Genomic DNA, 19777 nt, shown 5'->3' with positions numbered 1-19777 from the left:
TATTTTGATGAAATATGCTAATTCCTTCTCTACTTGGAAACAAGACATACTCTGAAGGTGAGCCCTTAGTTAGAGGGACTTCCTTTAAGCAGGTATACCTATCAACTGACTTCAATCTAAAAGAGGTGCAGCTCTAACACCAACTACTACAGGAATTTTTCCGTGAGTGTCCCCCCCACCACCACCCACTGTCACCTACAAGGGCGGTTCAGAAAGTAACCTCCGATTGGTCACAGTGCGGGTTGTGGGGGGAGTAGCGACGCCATCTGTGCGTTCACGCACTCGACAGGTCAGTCGGCATCAAGCCGTGGTCGAGTGAACGTCGTACCTGCGCTAGTTTAGTTTTTGTTGCAGTTTGAAATGTGTGCTGCAATAGAAAACCCCGCCAAATGTGAAGTGCGTGCTGTCATAAGGTTTTTTACAGCCAAAGGATATTCTGCAGCAGCTATTCATCGTGAGCTTTGTGCCGTGTACGGACCGAGAGTTATGAGTGAAGGAGTTGTCTGTGAATGGGTACGTTTATTTAAAAGTGGACGAGAAAACGTTCGTGATGAAGAGAGGAGTGGTAGACCATCATTGGTGACTGACGAACTCGTTCAGACAGTTGATGCAAAAGTTCGTGAAAATCGACGTTTCTCAATGTCGGAGTTGTCTACTGGTTTTCCACAGATTTCTAAGACTCTCTTGTACGAGATAGTGACAGCAAGATTGGGTTACCGTAAGTTCTGTGCACGATGGGTGCCCAAAATTCTTACCGACCACCACAAAACTCAAAGAATGGCCTCTGCATTCGACTTTCTGTCACGTTATGAGGACGAAGGAGAACCATTGTTAAACAGAATCGTGACCGGTGACGAAACCTGGATTAAGTACGTGAACCTTGAGACAAAAGAACAATCAAAGATGTGGGCACATTCAAATTCGCCTACCAAACCGAGAAAAGCCTCGCAAGATTTTTCTGCCAGAAAACTGATGGCAACGGTGTTTTGGGATGCCAAAGGGGTGTTGTTGGTTGAATTCATGGAACGTGGTACGACCATTAATCAAGACGTGTACTGTGAAACAATAAAAAAGTTACGACGGGCTGTACAGAACAAACGCCGTGGTATGCTTCCGGTATCGTTTTTCTCCACGATAACGCCCGTCCTCACTCTGCTCGCAGAACAACGGCCCTTCTTGAGTCCTTCAAGTGGGACGTTATCAACCATCCACCTTACAGCCCAGACCTGGCGCCAAGTGATTATCACCTCTTCATGCATTTGAAGAAATGGCTCGGGTCACAGCGGTTTGATGACGACGAAGAGCTCAAAGATGCGGTCACAGGCTGGCTCCAGGCGCAAGCGGGTGATTTTTACGCAGAAGGAATTTCAAAGCTTGTGAAGAGATACAATAAGTGCCTCAATCGCTATGGAGACTATGTAGAAAAATAGTGCAAAGATGTAGTTGTAAGATGTGTATATTAAAATATTTTTATTTAACTTGGTGTATTTTTTTAAATCAACCGGAGGTTACTTTCTGAACGGCCCTCGTATAAGCTTAGCCAGCCTCCCCTTCCCATACCTATTGAGGTGCAGGCCATTCTTAGTCAATCCCGATCTACTGATAGACACAAATGGCACCACTGAGATGTGACCCATTCCCTCTGCCATCAGCACCCTCCCCAGCCCCACGTTAACGCGCCTAACAGCCGCATTAAAGTGAGGCTGATCAAGATGCTGACACAGTTGCACGAAATCCACATTAGTGCCACCAGTTTGAATAGCTATCTTGACCGGGTCACCACCTACATCATATTCCCCATCCCTGTCAAGACTGTCCCCTGCTCCACCCACTATCACTACCTGATCGTCCATCTACCACGCGAACTACTTAGTAGCTGAACCTTCTTCTTCCTGTTAGACTTTGAACTGACCTAGGCCGTCCGACTGCTGAGGGCTGCTGCGAGTTCCCTGCATCTACAGCTACACGAGGTTCCTCTCCACTCAACTCTGACAGTTGGTCAAATCTATTGCATATACACAAAGTATAACTGTCTGAATACCTCCTCTTCCTAACTGCCTTCTTGCCAACTGCCAGTTCCCATTCCCTACCACTCCTCACTCTCCTCAACCCATCTAGTTCCTCCTTTGCGTGTTGTAACTGCACCTGAAGGGCACAGATCTTACACTCCTGCTCCTCTATCAACTTATTTCTACTTCAGATTCTGCATTCCCCAGGAGAGGTGCAGGCCATGCCTAGAAGGTAGAATGCTAGAATGCCCACTGGCTTCCCCACTGCATTCCCCCCAATGAAAATGCTTTGAACAAATCCCACACCGTAACACACTACTCACAAACCTACGACAGAGCCCACACTTCTCACTCGTGGTAAAATTTTACAGTTACTGAAAAAAAAAAACTATACATCTACATTACCAAAGTTCAGTTACACCAGTATAACTATTTAGAGAATTAACAATAACAGTCTCGAAAGTCTCTGTCTACTACACCACAGCTAATACCAATACCAACAATACTACTAGCCAAAACCAACCAAATGGCCACTGGAACCCTCAACGAAGTTAAAACACTGAATGAAAATTTCACTGAAATATTTCACTAGAAACAATAAGAATCACGAGCTGAAAACTAAAGCACTTAATTTACTAAACGACTTCAACACACAGAAAACTCTAAAAAACACAGCGAGCAAACGTTTCCAAAAGTTTATTAAATCGTTATTCCGCCATAAACGGCACAAAACACTGCTGAAAACTATTAAATTTAATAACTGTATAACAGCCCACAAATAACTTTGTCACTTAGCTTTATAACTGCTACAGTCGCACTGCTAGCCGCAAAATGTAAGCACACTACTGAGGCATTATGTCGAGACGAACGATGTAAGCACACTGACGAATAACAGACCGCTCGAGCCAATAACACCGGAAGAAAGACTGAGACTAATGAAAATCCACTAAAAAGTTACTTTTACAGCAAATATTAACACAAACAAACTTAAAATAAGTAACTGAAGACTAAAACCTTATAAAATATTGACGAGCAATTTCAACAGCAGTCCAGCACACATAACGTCACACCAAAGATCCTGAACTGCCTTCAGAGTCTATGCAGGCAGAGAGCTCTTTGGCATTACAAAAATCTAATGTCATTCGTGTATTTCTTTATGTCTGCATTTGCACTGTAGTAACACTTTCGCCACAGGATACAATTATTACTGTCAGGTTGATCATTTTTAAAGTGTGCAGAATCACATCAACTGGCCAAATATGAAAACACCGTTTGTCCATTTTTGAGCCACGTGTGTCACAACCGTGATCTCACGGTTTGTCAGTTAACATTTTTGTGTAGAAAACCATCTAACTTGGTTTATAATCATTTTTTGTCGTAATGTACATGAAATTTATTGTCTTGCAATTAAAACCTTTCCTGGCTGATGTGTTGTAAATAGTCTCCACATGAAGACTATTTACAATATAAAACACATTAGTTTCTGAAATTTGCATCACAGCAGAGAAATCAGTCTAGTCAAGCACCAGTCACGGCTTTCCCGTGTACAAATTGTCAGAGTGGCCTGTACCATTGCACAAGGCTCATACTGTTTGAATCAGTGTTCATGACAATATTAAGTCCACACAGTATTTGGAGTGTTAGTGTTCAGCATCTTTCTGACAGGAGACCACACCTGCTACTCTCTCTGCAAACACACACACACACACACACACACACACACACACACACACACACACACACAGTCTCTCTCTCTCTCTCTCTCTCTCTCTCTCTCTCTCTCTCTCCAGCTCTTCGACTATTGATATATTATCTGCTCCCTCCCTCTGGTATAGCACTTCCATTTTACTCATCACATTTAGTTAAGTTACTACAAAAATTTACATCAAACTAAAATACTGCACACTCAAAAACAAGTTTACGGTAGAAGTGAACTGTAATGTAATAAAAGGAATGATTCATCATCTGAAGCAATTTAGGTACCTAGGTGAGATAACCCAACAGAATGGCTTTAGAACCAGAACCAATGAATCTCAGGCTCTGAAAATTGGATGGAGCATACCACTTGATGAAAAGCTTTTTGTTATAGAAGTCACTAAACATTGGTGCCGAGTTAATAAACTACAGTACGGTTGTCAAACCAGAAGGGTTATATGCTGCAAAGAATTTGAATAGCTGGGGACTAACTGAAATATTAGTCAAAAAGGATCACAGGATATTAAAGGAGATTTTAGGCAACAGGCAAATTAACTGGCACTACGTTTGAGGTCAGATGAGGAACTGTACAGAAAGACAGAACCAGTAATATCATTGACTGAAAAGAAAAGACAGCTGCTCAATGACCGCATCTTCAGAATGACCGACGTTTGTCTAACGGAGGAAACCTGAAATTTTATAAGGCCGAAGGCAAAGAGATTAGGACGACTCCAAGAATGTGATAAAGATCTTAAATAAATTGGAGGACAAAAATCGTGGATTGGAGTGAATTTAGACAAATGGAGAAAAATGACTGGGGCCATAAGCTGGGAAATGAACTCGGGAGACGAAGGGATCCTCCGTGAGAAGATCGGGTGGACACCGGGTGACGGGCCCGAGATATACTGCCGAGACATCGAAGCTGCAGACGAACGAGGACTACGGAGGAAATGATTCCGATCGTTAACTCGTATTCTGTCAAGAGTTGATTCGAATGTGAAGAAACTTATACAGTTATTATTATACACTGCCCTGTTAAATTAATACGACCACTTGTCAAGAGCCCAAATAATCCCCTTTCGCAGCACGGACCTCGGCGAGACATCGGGAAGAGAGTCCGTGCCGTTCCGGAAGGTACCGACTCCAGCGCCGCAGTCAGCCGTGCCTGGGCAGTCGGTCGAGGAGTCGGCCAGCTCGAATGACGGGATTTTCGTCTCGTAGACGACAGCGTTTCCACAGCTAGAATTACATTTGCTCGTATTTTTCTTAATTCAGTTGTATATGTGCTCCTAATTCAATAAATTTTGCCCCGCAACTCAGATATTGTCAAACTGTCTGTGTTCCGATTGCACTCGACGGTCTCAGGAGCAGCAATATGTCGCTCATTTTTGTAATCGGCATCACTGAATTCCCACAAAATCACAGATATCCAAAAAGCGAACATTATTTTCCGTTCCCCACTTCATATTTCAGTTTGTCTGTAACCTCAAAACTTGTGCAACTCGTGTCGCCAAATTTGGAACACGCCGAAAGTGTTTAGTTTCACCGACGAGTAACGTAAACGCACGGTGCGTGCGCATCGGCCGGTAGCGCAGTCTCCCACGTCGTGTAACCTGGGCTCGATGCTGCACTCTCTGGCCTAGACCCTTTGACTTCAGATGGTGGCCGTCTGTCTGCTCGAGTATAAAATGTGATTTGTCTGAAAAGACCACCTGTCACCACACGGTGGACGTCCAGCTGCGGTACAGGTGTGCGCATTCCGGCCTCTGTCGTCGACGGACGATAGACGGCACTGGTGCACGGACTGCACACCTGCTGCAGACATCTGTACAGATGATCGAGGAGACACGGCGGTAGCCCCTCGGTCGGTCTGGGCAGTCAGATGCTCGACAGTTGCACATCTTCACAGCCGGCGTTTACCTCTGTCATCTGTGGTCCGTGGTGGACCACTGTTGCCCCGGCACCAGTTTGGGATAGCACCATTATACCGTGTGTGGTGCATTTTGACCACAGTGGTGTGCAGCCAGTTTATGTACTTAGTTGTCTCGGAAATGCTTTGAGCCTCGGCCCGAGAGCGGTGCCCTTTGTGTCGATCCGTATGAAGTGGTCCAGTGACCATTTTTAAATATTTTAAATTTTTTATTTGTGACTGCCGTATATTTGAGAAGTTAAAACAGTTTTTTAAAATAATTTATCTTGCACCTTTACTGGATGACGGCCATTTTTATTTGTAGGCGCGCGACGATTTATCGGTCTGGGGACATTAGCGAAAATTTGAATATCTCTGCACTGGGTTAAGTAACAACACTGCAGTTGACATGATTGTTTTTAGAAAAGTGTCATCTACAACATTGTCTATTACAGAAAATACCCCAAATTCAAAAATAACCAGTCAAAATGACCTCCAAAGTTTGGTATCCAAATTTTCAAAAATCCACGTTTTAGGCCCAAAAATACCAAATGAGTGATTTATGAGTAACTATTTTTTCTTATAGTTAGATATTATATACCACTAGCCTCTTATAGAGGAAAAACACTGACAAATGTTTCTTTAATTTCTAATGAATTTTTGAAATTTGAAAATTTTCACTTTTTGTATAGTTTGGTATTAGTTACCTCTGGTGGGACTGAATATAAAAATATGATTTTTGCGCAGTTTGTACACCTATATGATAGCAATGTACTGTAAAAATTTCAACATTGATAACTGACTATGAACAAAGATATGAATTTTTGAAAATGGGGAAATAATTCACATTACTCTACAACTGATCTTATGTCTGTTGCCTATTTAAATGGTTTATTGTTTCATTGTAATAAAATTTAATTGTGACATTTATTTAGTCAACACTATCACCCAATATTCATTTAGTTTAATTATTTTTAATAATGCAATATTATTAAACAATAGGAGCTTTCGCTATTGTTCTGTGGTAATAAAAATGCCCATTTACATTTAGGTTTGTTGTCAGTAAAGAAGTACATTATTGCTGGGTGTGGCATTGTTGTAGTTAGTCTGTTCTGAAACCTCTGTTAGAGTGGATGTACGTACTTCATCGAGAGTGTAGAATTTGTTATGTGCTTTGTCTGTGTGTAATTTGTAATTAATTTTGAGAGATTAACTGGAATGCAATAACATGGATGAGCAGTGCTCTGTTGGACATGTAGCAAGTGAAATGTGTCACAAAACAGTTTACGGTTCAGTTTCAAAAAACTTGAAAAATGTTAATAACTTTGATGAAGTGAGACAAACTTTGTTTAAATTTCGAGTAAGTTTTTCTGTAACATCAGTGTGTGAGTATCATGAGAAGAAATATATCCTGAATTACACCCAAATTTTTGGAAGAAAGTGCTGTGATCCGCTTAAAGTTGATAAAAAGCCTATTAACAAAGGTTTGAGGGAAATAAAACTTGAACATTCGTCCTTGTTATGTGAAACAGCTTCCCAAGTGAAACATAATGTGATTCCTGGAAATTCCCTGTGCCCAAATTGTTACTCAAAAATATTTGTTATGAATCCAGAACCAGAATCATGTAACCTTGTTAATGACATTTATATTCCTAATGAGGAAGCTGTTAGCATATTGGATTTTGCTTGTTCTTGTTTGTATCTCCTGCTTCGAATATAATAAAATTAAGTAGCAGAAAAAGAAAAGCAGCTATTGAAAATAAGGTACAACAAATTCCAGACAAAATTAGAAAGGACTTGGAATCATGCTTTAATAATACAGATACCAACACTGCTGCTGGTTTCCAGTTTGGTTTTTTTACCTTTTCCTAAGTCACGGACCGGGCGCTAATGACCGTCACAGTTTTGCGCCCTAAAACCATAACAAAAAAAAAAAAAAAAAAAAAAAAAGATATCTACTAGTGTCAAAGTTTGGATACCAATGAAAAATGTTTTAAGGAAACTTTCAGTGCTCGAACTTACCACAGCAACTGGGATGTCTTATTCTATGTCACATAAGCTGTCTGAAGAAATAAGTGTTCTTAACATTCACCACCAGGTTTACGAACAGTCGCATCTCGAAGGATGTTAATTGAAAATATTTATTTTAAATATGTCAAAATAATATAAACATATAATTCAGTACCTTACTTCAGTGGCAATTGATTATATCCCGCCAATATCACACGTGAATAATAGGCAACAGCCGTAAGATCAGTTGTAGAATAATGTGAATTATCTCCTCATTTTCAAAAATTCATATCTTGTCGAACGTCAATGTTGAGATTTTCACAGTATGGTGCTATCATATAGGTGTAAAAACTGTGCAAAAATCGTATTTTTGTATTCAGTCCCACCTGAGATAACTAACCCCAAACTTTACAAAAAATTAAAATTTTCAAATTTCAAAAATTCATAAAAAAATAAGGAGACATTTGTCAGTGTTCTTGCTCTATATGTTGCTAGTAGTGTATGATATGTAACTATAGAAAAAAAATAGACTCTCATAACTCACTTCTTGTTTGTTATTTTTGGGCCTAAAAAGTGGATTTTTGAAAATTTGGGTACCAAACTTTGGAGGTCATTTTGACTGGTTATATTTTAATTTAGGCTATTTTCTGTAATAGATAATGTTTTAGTGGACACTTTTCTAAAAACAGTCATGTCAACTGCAGTGTTGTGCAGAGATATTTATATTTTTGTTAACGTCTCTAAACTGAAACATCGTCGCGCGCTTACAAACGAAATTTTTTTAAAAAACTGTTTTAACTTCTCAATTATAGGGTAATCACAAATAAAAAAAATTAAAATATTTAAAAATGTTTAAGCAACCTGTGGTGTAACCGCCAGACACCACACTTGCTAGGTGGTAGCCTTTAAATCGGCCGCGGTCCGTTAGTATACGTCGGACCCGCGTGTCGCCACTATCAGTGATTGCAGACCGAGCGCCGCCACACGGCAGGTCTAGAGAGACTTCCTAGCACTCGCCCCAGTTGTACAGCCGACTTTGCTAGCGATGGTTCACTGACAAAATACGCTCTCATTTGCCGAGATGATAGTTAGCATAGCCTTCAGCTACGTCATTTGCTACGACCTAGCAAGGCGCCATTATCATTTGCTATTAATCTTGTGATGCATGTACCGTCAAGAGCGACGTTCACCATTTATGGATTAAAGTTAAGTATTCCACCAGCTACGTCCATTTTTTCTAAATTCTAATTTCCTTGTCCTGTTCCGGACCTCACGCCAGCCTGCGTGAGCTAAAACGCGTGCCTTTCGGCTTCCTCTTGTAACCCGGTGTTGGCTCTCCTGCCAACCCACAACACAACCAACTTAACTTTTATTGGACCATTCATTCGGATTGTCAGGTAAATCGCTCCGTGCCACGTTGCGACAGTGAGCGCAGTTTCCCCCGAGTCTCCGACACGCTTCGTATACCCTGCACTGCTAGTACTGCCACGTGCCATCAGTAAGTGATTATTGCAAGTTCACATCGGGTGTAGACAGTGTGTAAAATTCGCCTGTTTTATGTCCTCGGTGTCAACATATGGCATTTTTATACTGGCTGAAGAATGGGTGGTGTAAGTTCGACACTGACAATTGTAAATGATGTAGCCAACAGTTGCACAGGTGCTTTTCACAGTTCTTTACTTTAACTGTTCACAACCCCACAGTGGTATGGCCAGTTCACTGATGGTTAAGTTTTGATAAGCCTCATTACTAGTTTGCAGGCAAACATCAGCATACTGCTAAAATAGTTTATTGTTCAATATCTATGAGCAGTAAAAACCTAACCACACAGCTCTTGCAGAATAATACAGTACGTGTGACCCTATCGAATGGACAATGTCGTCGTTTTAACACACGGCCTATTTGTGTTACACTTATTTCACGGTTAAGTTGACGCAATTGTTGTCGATCTAACCGATACCGGTTTCTCGGCTGAATATCGGCCGTAGACTGACTGTATTTGGACCAAAATCAGGGCTTCATATATCCTCGCAGTATTAGGCACTGAAACTACACGTTGTTCAATGTTCAGTTTACAGAAATTACAATTAAAACATAACTTGTCAATTAACTGAATATATAGAAAAATTCCCTCTTTTTAACAGTTTCTTCTACCACAAAGGCTATGCTGAATTATTTGTTTAAATAATGAAATTAACAGATATACTTATGCAAGCAGTACTTCTAACAAACCTGGTAATTATTGTGGAATTAATTAAGGACTGACTTTGCTATGTTTTTGAATAAAGCCAAATAAATACTTTAAGAATCGTGGCAGTTCTTTTTACAAATATTTATAATTAGTACAGAATTTATATTTGTTCATATGTCAACAATAGAATTTAAATCACAAAACAATTACTGATTTCACCTTATAACAAAAGTATTAACTAGGAATGGTCAAAATTAATTAGGAAATTAATCACATACACAAAACTAAGCACAAAATTAGATCTGGTGGTATATTTCTTAAGACCGAGGGCCAACCCTTCTGTCTTATAAAAATGCAGATTATACTCATGTATATTAATAGTAATTACTCAAAAATGAAAATAAAATGAATTTAAGGAGGTAGAACAAGAGAGGAGGAAAAGAGATCCCAGTTTGCTTCATGACAAATGGTCACATTAATGTGACTGGACTGTGTATAACGAACATATGAGCAGACAAAGATCTGTATAATGTTCCCGTGTAAACAGAAAAAAATGGGAGAAGGTTTTGCAACCAAATCAGTGAACACTGCTTTGTATGTAGATTAATTTATATTAATAATGTTCTGTCCCAGAATCTGGCACCAGTTGCAGCATAGGGGCAGCAAAAATTGATTTTCTGTATTTGCCACAGGTATTGACCAAATTTAAAATGTTGCCATAATCTACTCACTAAGAGACAATAATCTTAGTTATGACAGTTACAAACTGTGTGTTTGTATTGAGGCTTCCTAACTGATAGCACACAAATACGGAGCTTCATTCACCCAGTGTTTGATGTCGAAAGCACTTAGCGACTTCTGACAAACTTTATACGTAATTTCAAACCTTTTGGAAACTTTTTCTTGCTGACACCCCTCATGAAATGATGGGAATGTTTCATGGTTTACTATATTTCTGCTGTTTGTACAGTAAGATGGCAGCATCGGGCATGATATTTTAATTTATTACCTCTTTATCCTTACTATTAGTTCTAGTCACAATACACTTTGCATACAATATCTACGTATTTTTGTTGTTGTTTTTGTTGTTCTTGTGCTCGTGGTCTTCTGCTTGAAGACAGTTTTGAGGCAGCTCTCCACACTACTCTTTCGTGTGCAAGCTTTTTCATCTCTGAATAACTGCCGAAACCTGCTTCCTGCATTAATCTCTTGATCTTCCTCTGACATTTTGTCCCCTCCCCCCACCCCCTCCCTCCCTCTTCCACTCACACTTTCCTCCAGTACTAAATTGGTGATCCCTTTCTGATGTCTGAGAATGCGCCCTATTAGACAGTCACTTCGATTTCTCAATTTGTGTCAAAATTTCTTTTCTTCTATTTAGCATATCCTTATTATTTGTGTGAAAACATTTCGATAGCATCTATTGTTTACATGTCTGAACTGCTTATTGTCCACATATCACTTCTGTACCGACAAATGCATTCACTAAAACTTCTTAATACTTAAAATTTATATTCGGTGTTAACAAATTTTTCTTTCTCAGGAATTCTTTTCTTACCATTGCCATTCTACACTTTATATCATCCCTAATTTGACTGTCGTACATTATTTTACTGCCCGTGTAGTAAATCTTCTCTATAGTGTTTCAATTCCTGGCCTAATTCCCTCTGCATTACCTGATTTAATTCAGGTACATGTCATTACTCTTGTTTTGCTTTTTTTGCTGTTCTCTCATACCCTCTTTTCAAGATTGATGATTCTGCTCAGCTGCACTTCCAAATCCTTTTCTGTCTCTGACAGAATTACAATGTCATCAGCAAACCTCAAAGTTTTATTTCTTCTCCCTAAAGTTTAAATCCTACTCCAGTTTTCTTTGGTTTCCTTAACAGCTTGTTCAACTTACAGATCGGATAATATCAGGGATATGCTACAATCCTGTGTCACTTCCTTTTCGAGCACTGCTTCCCTTTCACACCCTTCAACCCTTATAACTGCCATCTGTTTTCTTTACAAGTTGTAAATAGCCTTTCGCTACTTATTTTTTACCCCTGATTCCTTCAGAAATTTAAAGAGTGTAATCCAGTCAACATTGTCAGAAGGTTTCTCTAAATCTACTGTGGACATAAGTTTGCCTGTTCTTAACCTATCTTCTAACAGAAGTTATAGGCTTAGTATTGCCTCACATGTACCTACATTTCTCCAGAATTCAAAATGATTTTCCCCAAGGTCGGCTTCTACCAGTTCTTCCATTTTTTTGTAAATAATTTGTGTCAGTATTGGGCAACCGTTACTCTTCGTCATCTGTGGGGTTATTTGGCATATAAATTTGCACTACTGTGGTTGGTGTTAGCTTCCTATCTCGGCTGCAATACTTCATTGATTGTGCTGCTCATAGTAGCTGACCCGCATTGTTGTTTTGTTCTCTATTGTTAGGCTTATTTCTACATTACTTCTATTCGATTTTGTGTTTATAATTCTGTACTCACCTGAACATAAGTTATATTTCTCCTGGCACCAAGCTTCACCAATCCCTACCGTATCTGACTTTAGTGTGTCCTTTCTCCTTTTCAAACTCTGTAAGCTACCTGCCCTATAAGGAGATTTAACAGTCTACACTCAAATCGGCACAATTTCGTTTTTCCCGATGACGACACTGTCCCGAGTAGTCCCTGCCCACAGATCAGATAGAAAACCATTTTACTTCTGGAATATTTTACCCAAGAGATGCCGTCATAACTCGGCAGTAGAGCTGTGCGTCCTCAGGAAAAGTAATATTTGCTCCTGTAGGAGCTCACCACAAATTTGAAATTGTTAAATTTTGAAAAGTAACAGCTGTAGTTTTCCCTCACTTTCAACCATTCACAATATCGGCACAGTGAGGCACGTCAGCTGACATTACGAAGTCAGTTTCCAACAACAAGGTACCGTTACGCGTCCCGGTACAAGACTTGACAGGTCCAGCTATGCCGTCTACGCCCTTCTGAATAACGAAAGGGTTGACAGATGAAAAATCCTTTCCGTCCTCAGATCTAGAAATTACGAGGAACTTTGGGGCAGACAGTAATACTTTTGTCACTGGTGGCTGGTCAAGTTTCCGTTTTTGGGCAGAAGTCGAGAGAGAAGAAGAGAGATCCATTGCGGATGAATCCCCCACGATTTCCAGCGTCTCTGATGGTGCGCTCCTTCCTCACGGGGATGCTCTCAGAGGGCACTCCCGCCTTAGGTGAATGTTTACACCTCAGGTCACACCTCCCGACAAACGGACGGAGGGACCAATCGGCACGGTCGGAAGGTGTCAGCTCGGGCAATCACCCCTCCCCGGGCCTGGCCTTTACCAGGGGGTACAGACGGGCCCTACTTGTCTACTCAGGGCGGGGAATTAAGCTTTACCCCGTCACCGGCTACGCGTGCAAATGCGTGGGTCGGCCTTCCGGCATGCACAGCGAGGAAAGAAAAGGGGAGAGAAAGGACAGACTGTCTCAAATGCCGAAGCGGAGACCGTAGGGTGGACTAGAAGGCAAGGTAAAAAGGAAGGAAGACATTGAGAGGGGGAAAAGGACAAAGAAAGGAAACAAACAAAGGAAGGAAGTAACCAGAATAAGCGAAAAACCAAAATGACCACAAATGTAAGTCGTCGAATCGTCTGTCTCCGGACTCAGGTGCAAACTACCCCCTCGAGGGGGAGGGACTCCTTTTAGTCGCCTCTTACGACAGGTAGGAATACCTCGGGCCTATTCTTACCCCTGACCCGCACTGGGGCTCATCCAGGCTGTTCCCTCGCCACTACCAAAAAGGCTGCTGCCGCTCTTTGGGAACTGCACGTCCGTCCGGCCTCTCCACAGATACGCCTCCACTGCGGTCGTAGCTACGGTACAGCTATCTGTACCGTCGAGGCACGCGAGCCACTCGGTCCCGGCAATGTCTGCGGGTGATGGGGCAGTATTTCCCTGCGCGATTTTACGTACCTGCAAAATTCTATCGTCGTATGACACGCTGTTCGGGAGATACGGTGTCTTACACATTGAGGTGTGTGAAATCCTGCATTTGCTTAAAACTGATTGAGAATTGCTCAGTTTATATTCGTCCAGAGTTTGGTAGTGAGAGCACTTAGTGACTCCCAAAAAACTTCGAGCATAATTTCAAACCTTTCCTAAAATTTTTCTTGCTTGGATGCTTAAAGGCAAATATTTAATACTTTAAATCATTTATGAAGTAATTAGACACTTAAAGTTGTTTTATGCACTGAAGGTCAATTCTTTAAAAAAATTGTTTACCGGTTGCCTCAGAGAATGTCACGATTCCGAGACCGGGTCACTGCTTTCGGCAGCCGTGGCACAGTGTTCGGTCTCCGACATTAGTAGCAGGTCGTGCAACCGGACGTGTGCCTGTCCCGTGGAACGGACCGGATCGGAAGACACCCGTTACCGATCGGGGACATTCCGGGTTCGGTACTGCCGAACAGGTGTAAGTCTGGTCCATCGGTACGGCACCGGCATCGCGGGCATCGGTGGAGGCGGACCTCTCCACTTTAGAGGTCTGGAGCTCCGCGCGAGGCGGGGTTTGCCGAGCCGTCGCAGCAGGAGCGAGTCCGGTCCGTCTCCCCCCTGCTCACTCGGCCTGCGAGCTGTTCGGCTGCAGTGTTTCGCCGACTGTTGTAGTTTGTTTCTGACATCACTCACTTGTGCGTACTGTGTTGGCACGTGAACGGAATGTCACCGTTTCAAAATTACTGCCCACCTCCCCTCGACCAGAAACCCGACAGTTGCCACTTACTTTACTTCTGACAACAGTGAGCAGGATACGTGTAGACGGCTTATCGAGTCATCCATGTGCCCGGTTCGCCAGTGCGTGTCGAGAGTGGGGGCACTGTGGGTGCCACATCTAGGTGGCGAGTGGAGTGCTGTGAGTCCGCTGTGTACACTCGAACATAAATGCCGAATGTTTCATCAGAAACTTAACTGAATTTTTAAATATTCTAAAAACTTTAACTAGGCCACTGAGTTTACTGGCAAAACATTCTAGTAAGTATTGTATGTATTAACATGTTCCTGTGATGAAACGGATATTGTTACGTAAGTGGTAACATTGATACTTATCGTCTGTACTGAAGAAATGTGTCAGAGGTCCTCAGTCGTATGCAATGACCGAGTTGGGATTTGTGTATTTCTGCAATTTTTTCATTCCAGGTACGATAAACAAAGTTTGCAGTTTTCCGTAATCGTTGTTTTCAGTTAACGTGCTAATTTTAATCCGATCTTCTTTGTTACAATGCAGTACAAAATATAGCATGTTACTGACACGAGGAAAACTATCAAATCCACGTTTGCTGATACAACTTCCTAGACTGTTGACTTCCATTTTAGGTTTTTTCAAATTACGATATATTTAGATTCTTACAGTTTGATTACTTTCCTGACAGACTTCTTATTACAAATTACGTGACATTTCATAGTCTAAAATCAAAAGTCTTGATCGTGACTTTTCCCCCCACAAATTACAGTGTCTCCCATTCTGATCTCACAATTCTTTTGAATCAACATTTTCCTTATTTATTAAGAGCTTTAACATTTACCCACAAGAATTAGAATAAACAAGACTTTAACACGACATATGTCTTTTATGAAAATTAAACGGATTAAGTAACCGTTAATTATACACTGTGATGTGAATGCTTGTTATTGGTTTTCGTTATTAGTTTATGAATTTAATGAGTAAAGAGTATAAATAAAAGCAAAAATTACAGAGCAAAATTGAAAATAACAATGTATAACTAAAAATCAAAATAAGGATTAAAGGATTAACTACAAATATAAAACGTTTGTGTATTCTAACAATATTAAAAGGAAAACTGCTACTCACCATATAGCGGAGATGCTGAGTCGCAGATAGGCACAACAAAAAGACTGTCACAAATAAAGCTTTTGGCCATTAACGCCTTTGTCAACAATAGAGGGTGCCAACACACACACACACACACACACACACACACACACAAAAACGCGAACGCAACTCATGCACACGACTGCAGTCTCAGGCCACCGAAACTACACTGTGGGATTTGTGTATTCTGTGCATTATTTATCATTTGTATTCTATTCACGAATACTGAATGCTGTTGGAGTTATGTTACAACACACAGGAGAAGAGAGCCTCGTAGTGAGTGCAGCATATTGTTATCACTGACCTCAGATGGCTAGCTGTGGCTGAAAACTGGATATGCTTTGGATTTGAAGAAGACCTGGAAGCAGCTCAAGTGGTTTCTTAGTTTTCTTTGCTCTGGACTAGTGTATCTATTATAGACACAGGTTCAGTGGTGGAAAACTGGCCATTACAAATAGCTTGCCTTTCATTGTAATGGAGCAGGAGTAATAAAATATTTATTAAATGTGTTTAAAGTGCTACGCCTTCACCGTGGTAATATTTTTGTCAAGTCGGTGTACTGACTGTCACAGGGCTCAGTCTCGGGGACGGGTGCTGCGTGGAGCGGGAGCCGCTGCAGCAGCACACGGATGCGGTGAGGCGTCTCGCGGCCACTCCGGACCGACCAGACGATGATGTCCGTGTGGCGGCATTCTTCGTGGCAGCCAGTGTCATCACTGACTCCGGTGAGTACTGTGGCTTTACACCATCTTTTTCGATATTATAAATTTCAGTTTAAATAATATATATATATATATATATATATATATATATATATATATATATATATATATATATATATATATATAACAGAGGGAAACATTCCACGTGGAAAAAATATATCTAAAAAGAAAGATGATGAGACTTACCAAACAAAAGCGCTGGCAGGTCGATAGACACACAAACAAACACAAATATACACACAAAATTCAAGCTTTCGCAACAAACTGTTGCCTCATCAGGAAAGAGGGGAAGGAGAGGGAAAGACGAAAGGATGTGGGTTTTAAGGGAGAGGGTAAGGAGCCATTCCAATCCCGGGAGCGGAAAGACTTACCTTAGGGGGAAAAAAGGACAGGTATACACTCGCACACACACACATATCCATCCACACATACAGACACAAGCAGACATCATGTCTGCTTGTGTCTGTATGTGTGGATGGATATGTGTGTGTGTGCGAGTGTATACCTGTCCTTTTTTCCCCCTAAGGTAAGTCTTTCCGCTCCCGGGATTGGAATGACTCCTTACCCTCTCCCTTAAAACCCACATCCTTTCGTCTTTCCCTCTCCTTCCCCTCTTTCCTGATGAGGCAACAGTTTGTTGCGAAAGCTTGAATTTTGTGTGTATATTTGTGTTTGTTTGTGTGTCTATCGACCTGCCAGCGCTTTTGTTTGGTAAGTCTCATCATCTTTCTTTTTATATATATATATATAATTTTTGGCTTAGTTCTATCTTTTTTCTCTCTCTTGACAGAACGAGAAATATTTACTCAGAAAGCTAGTGTTAATAACGTAAGAAAATATACAGTGTAATTATAAAGTCCACAAAACACTTTAAAAAATCAGTATAGGTAGATGACCAAGAAGAATGCAGCAAACGGTATGGTATATAAATGTCACACTTGTCCACTGTCTGCCACACAGTGCACATCTAATCGGTAGTCCAGTTCTGCCTGTGAACGACCCGGCATATCGGGAGTGATGTTACGTGAGCACAGTGTCACGAGTTATCGTCATCCTGCGGTAGATACAATACAATATTGCAGTGCCCGTGTTATTCCAGATTATGATGCAAAGTTTCTTCAGAGATGCATGCCTGCATGTCACTGCACTACAGTGCAATTGCACACAGGCACTGTAGTATCGTATTCATCTGCCAACACCGGGCAAACAACTTTCAAGTAAAATGTCTCCCCTGTATAGGAATATACATAATGCATCTACGAGTGCAGGTTGTAGACACGCAGTTGACGACATACGGAAGTGTGGGTCTGGCTGTGAGTTGTGTTTGGGTAGCCAAATCGTAAAGTGACAACGAGCGGAAAATCTGCATTTGAGTCCCTGTCCTGTACAAATTTTCATTGTTGTCATTCCATTATACAGCTGAAAGTTATCCATATTTGCAACTGCGAATACAGGTAATATATCCTACGGTAGAGGTGGAACGCAATCACTGTATCCGAACATATCCGACGAGGGAAAATTGTGAGGCGTCGAGTCCGTCAACCACAGCAGTCATTCTAGAAGTGACGGGTCGACAACGGCTATGCGGCCTGTCTGACAGTGTTCCTGTTATCTCACACACAGCTGTGCAAACCTTGGAGAACAATCTCCTGTTGGAAAATGAAATCTCTGCTGTCAGTGTTCAAGTTGTTGTACGAGCCACAATAGCAGCACACAAATGCATTCTCTGCCCTGTTCACCTCAGTTTTCACCGAAAAAGACCGACGGTGCCCTCGTCGGTATTTCTACAAACTACCTAGCCGAGTACCACATTCGAAAAAATGTTCGAGAGTTTGTCGCAGTGCAGTATTTGAGAAACTGTGCCGACTGTCGACGAGCCTGTCCGATTTAGAACGAATGCACAATTTGTGATTACGGTTCTGCATCGTTTTTGCAATATTTCAGAACAAATGAAAGTTCGTGCCGGGTCGGGACTCGAACTCGAGTTTCCCACTCTTCGTGAACAGACCGAGCCCTCAGATAGCCTAAGCGGCCCAGGCGACCCCCGGGGACAAGTCGAAAATCCGGGTTCGAGTCTCGGTCCGGCGTAAATTTTCATCCATTCCGAAGTATTCTACATCTGGCGCGGAACCGTAATGGCAATTTGCGAATTCGTTCTTTTGAGTTCATCTCAGAGTACCGTAGCATTTGTTACGTTACATTTACCCGTTTACCGTACCGATTTTTTAAAATGTTTCACAGACTTTATAATTAGCCCGTATATCGTAAGACTATCACATTCGTGCCGTCCGCAGGGACCGTCAGCCTGGGCTCGGGGACACTGGCGATCGGCGAGTCGGCGCTGTCGCTGTCGACCGACTCGCTGCTCTGGTTGCTGCCGTCCTCCGGGAAGCCGCCCGAGCTCTGGGCGGCACAGAGCATCAGCAACCTGGTGGAAGTGGTGAGTGCGGCACGATGGCAGCTGGCGCTGGGCGCTCTGTCTCTCTCTGGGCTGTGCTCCCTCCCGCCTCCCCGCCCCCCTTCCTGTGTGCCCCCCTGTCCCTTACCTTCAGTGTCGTGTTTATTTCACCCTTGTCCTTGCTCTACATGTACATCCATACTCCGCAAGCCACCTGACGGTGTGTGGCGGAGGGTACCTTGAGTACCTCTATCGGTTCTTCCTTCCACATCTACATCCATACTCCGCGAGTCACCTGACGGTGTGTGGCGGAGGGTACCTTGAGTACCTCTATCGGTTCTTCCTTCCATTCCAGTCTCGTATTGTTCGTGGAAAGAAGGATTGTCGGTATGCCTCTGTGTGGGCTCTAATCTCTCTGATTTTATCCTCACGGTCTCTTCGCGAGATATACGTAGGAGGGAACAATATACTGCTTGACTCCTCGGTGAAGGTATGTTCTCAAAACTTCGACAAAACCCCGTACCGAGCTTCTGAGCGTCTCTCCTTCAGAGTCTTCCATCTATGATCTCCATAAAGCTTTCGCGATTACTAAATCGTCCTGTAACGAAGCGCGCTGCTCTCCGTTGGATCTTCTCTATCTCTTCTATCAATCCTATCTGGTACGGATCCCACACTGGTGAGCAGTATTCAAGCAGTGGGCGAACAAGCTTACTGTAACCTACTTCCTTTGTTTTCGGATTGCATTTCCTTAGGATTCTTCCAATGAATCTCAGTCTGGCATCTGCTTTACCGACGATCAACTTTATATGTTGTCCAGCCCGTATTAATTAGGTTCTGGCTGGAATTGGATGTCTTTTGGTTTGTTTTTCATTTATTTTTGAACAATAACCACATTTTCAGAGTTCAGTATGAATTAATATACATTGCTATTCACTTCTTATATAGGCAGTGTGTAGTAGCAGA

The 19777-nt window shown here is 41.9% G+C and overlaps 1 protein-coding gene across 1 annotated transcript in view; it reads left to right on the top strand.

Moving 5' to 3' along the window:
• Nucleotides 1-19777, top strand: part of LOC126214992 (serine/threonine-protein kinase 11-interacting protein) — a 204910-nt gene that overhangs the window by 181731 nt on the left and 3402 nt on the right. The window contains exons 20-21 of the mRNA XM_049941622.1: nt 16267-16419; nt 18711-18856. Of these exons, the coding sequence (XP_049797579.1) occupies nt 16267-16419; nt 18711-18856 (299 nt within the window). The remainder of the gene's footprint in view (nt 1-16266; nt 16420-18710; nt 18857-19777) is intronic.

Source organism: Schistocerca nitens, chromosome 12 (genome assembly GCF_023898315.1).
Source record: "Schistocerca nitens isolate TAMUIC-IGC-003100 chromosome 12, iqSchNite1.1, whole genome shotgun sequence".
NCBI classification, from domain to species: domain Eukaryota; kingdom Metazoa; phylum Arthropoda; class Insecta; order Orthoptera; family Acrididae; genus Schistocerca; species Schistocerca nitens.
Note: the sequence above shows the minus strand (reverse complement) of the source record. Positions and strands in the feature narration are given on the sequence as shown.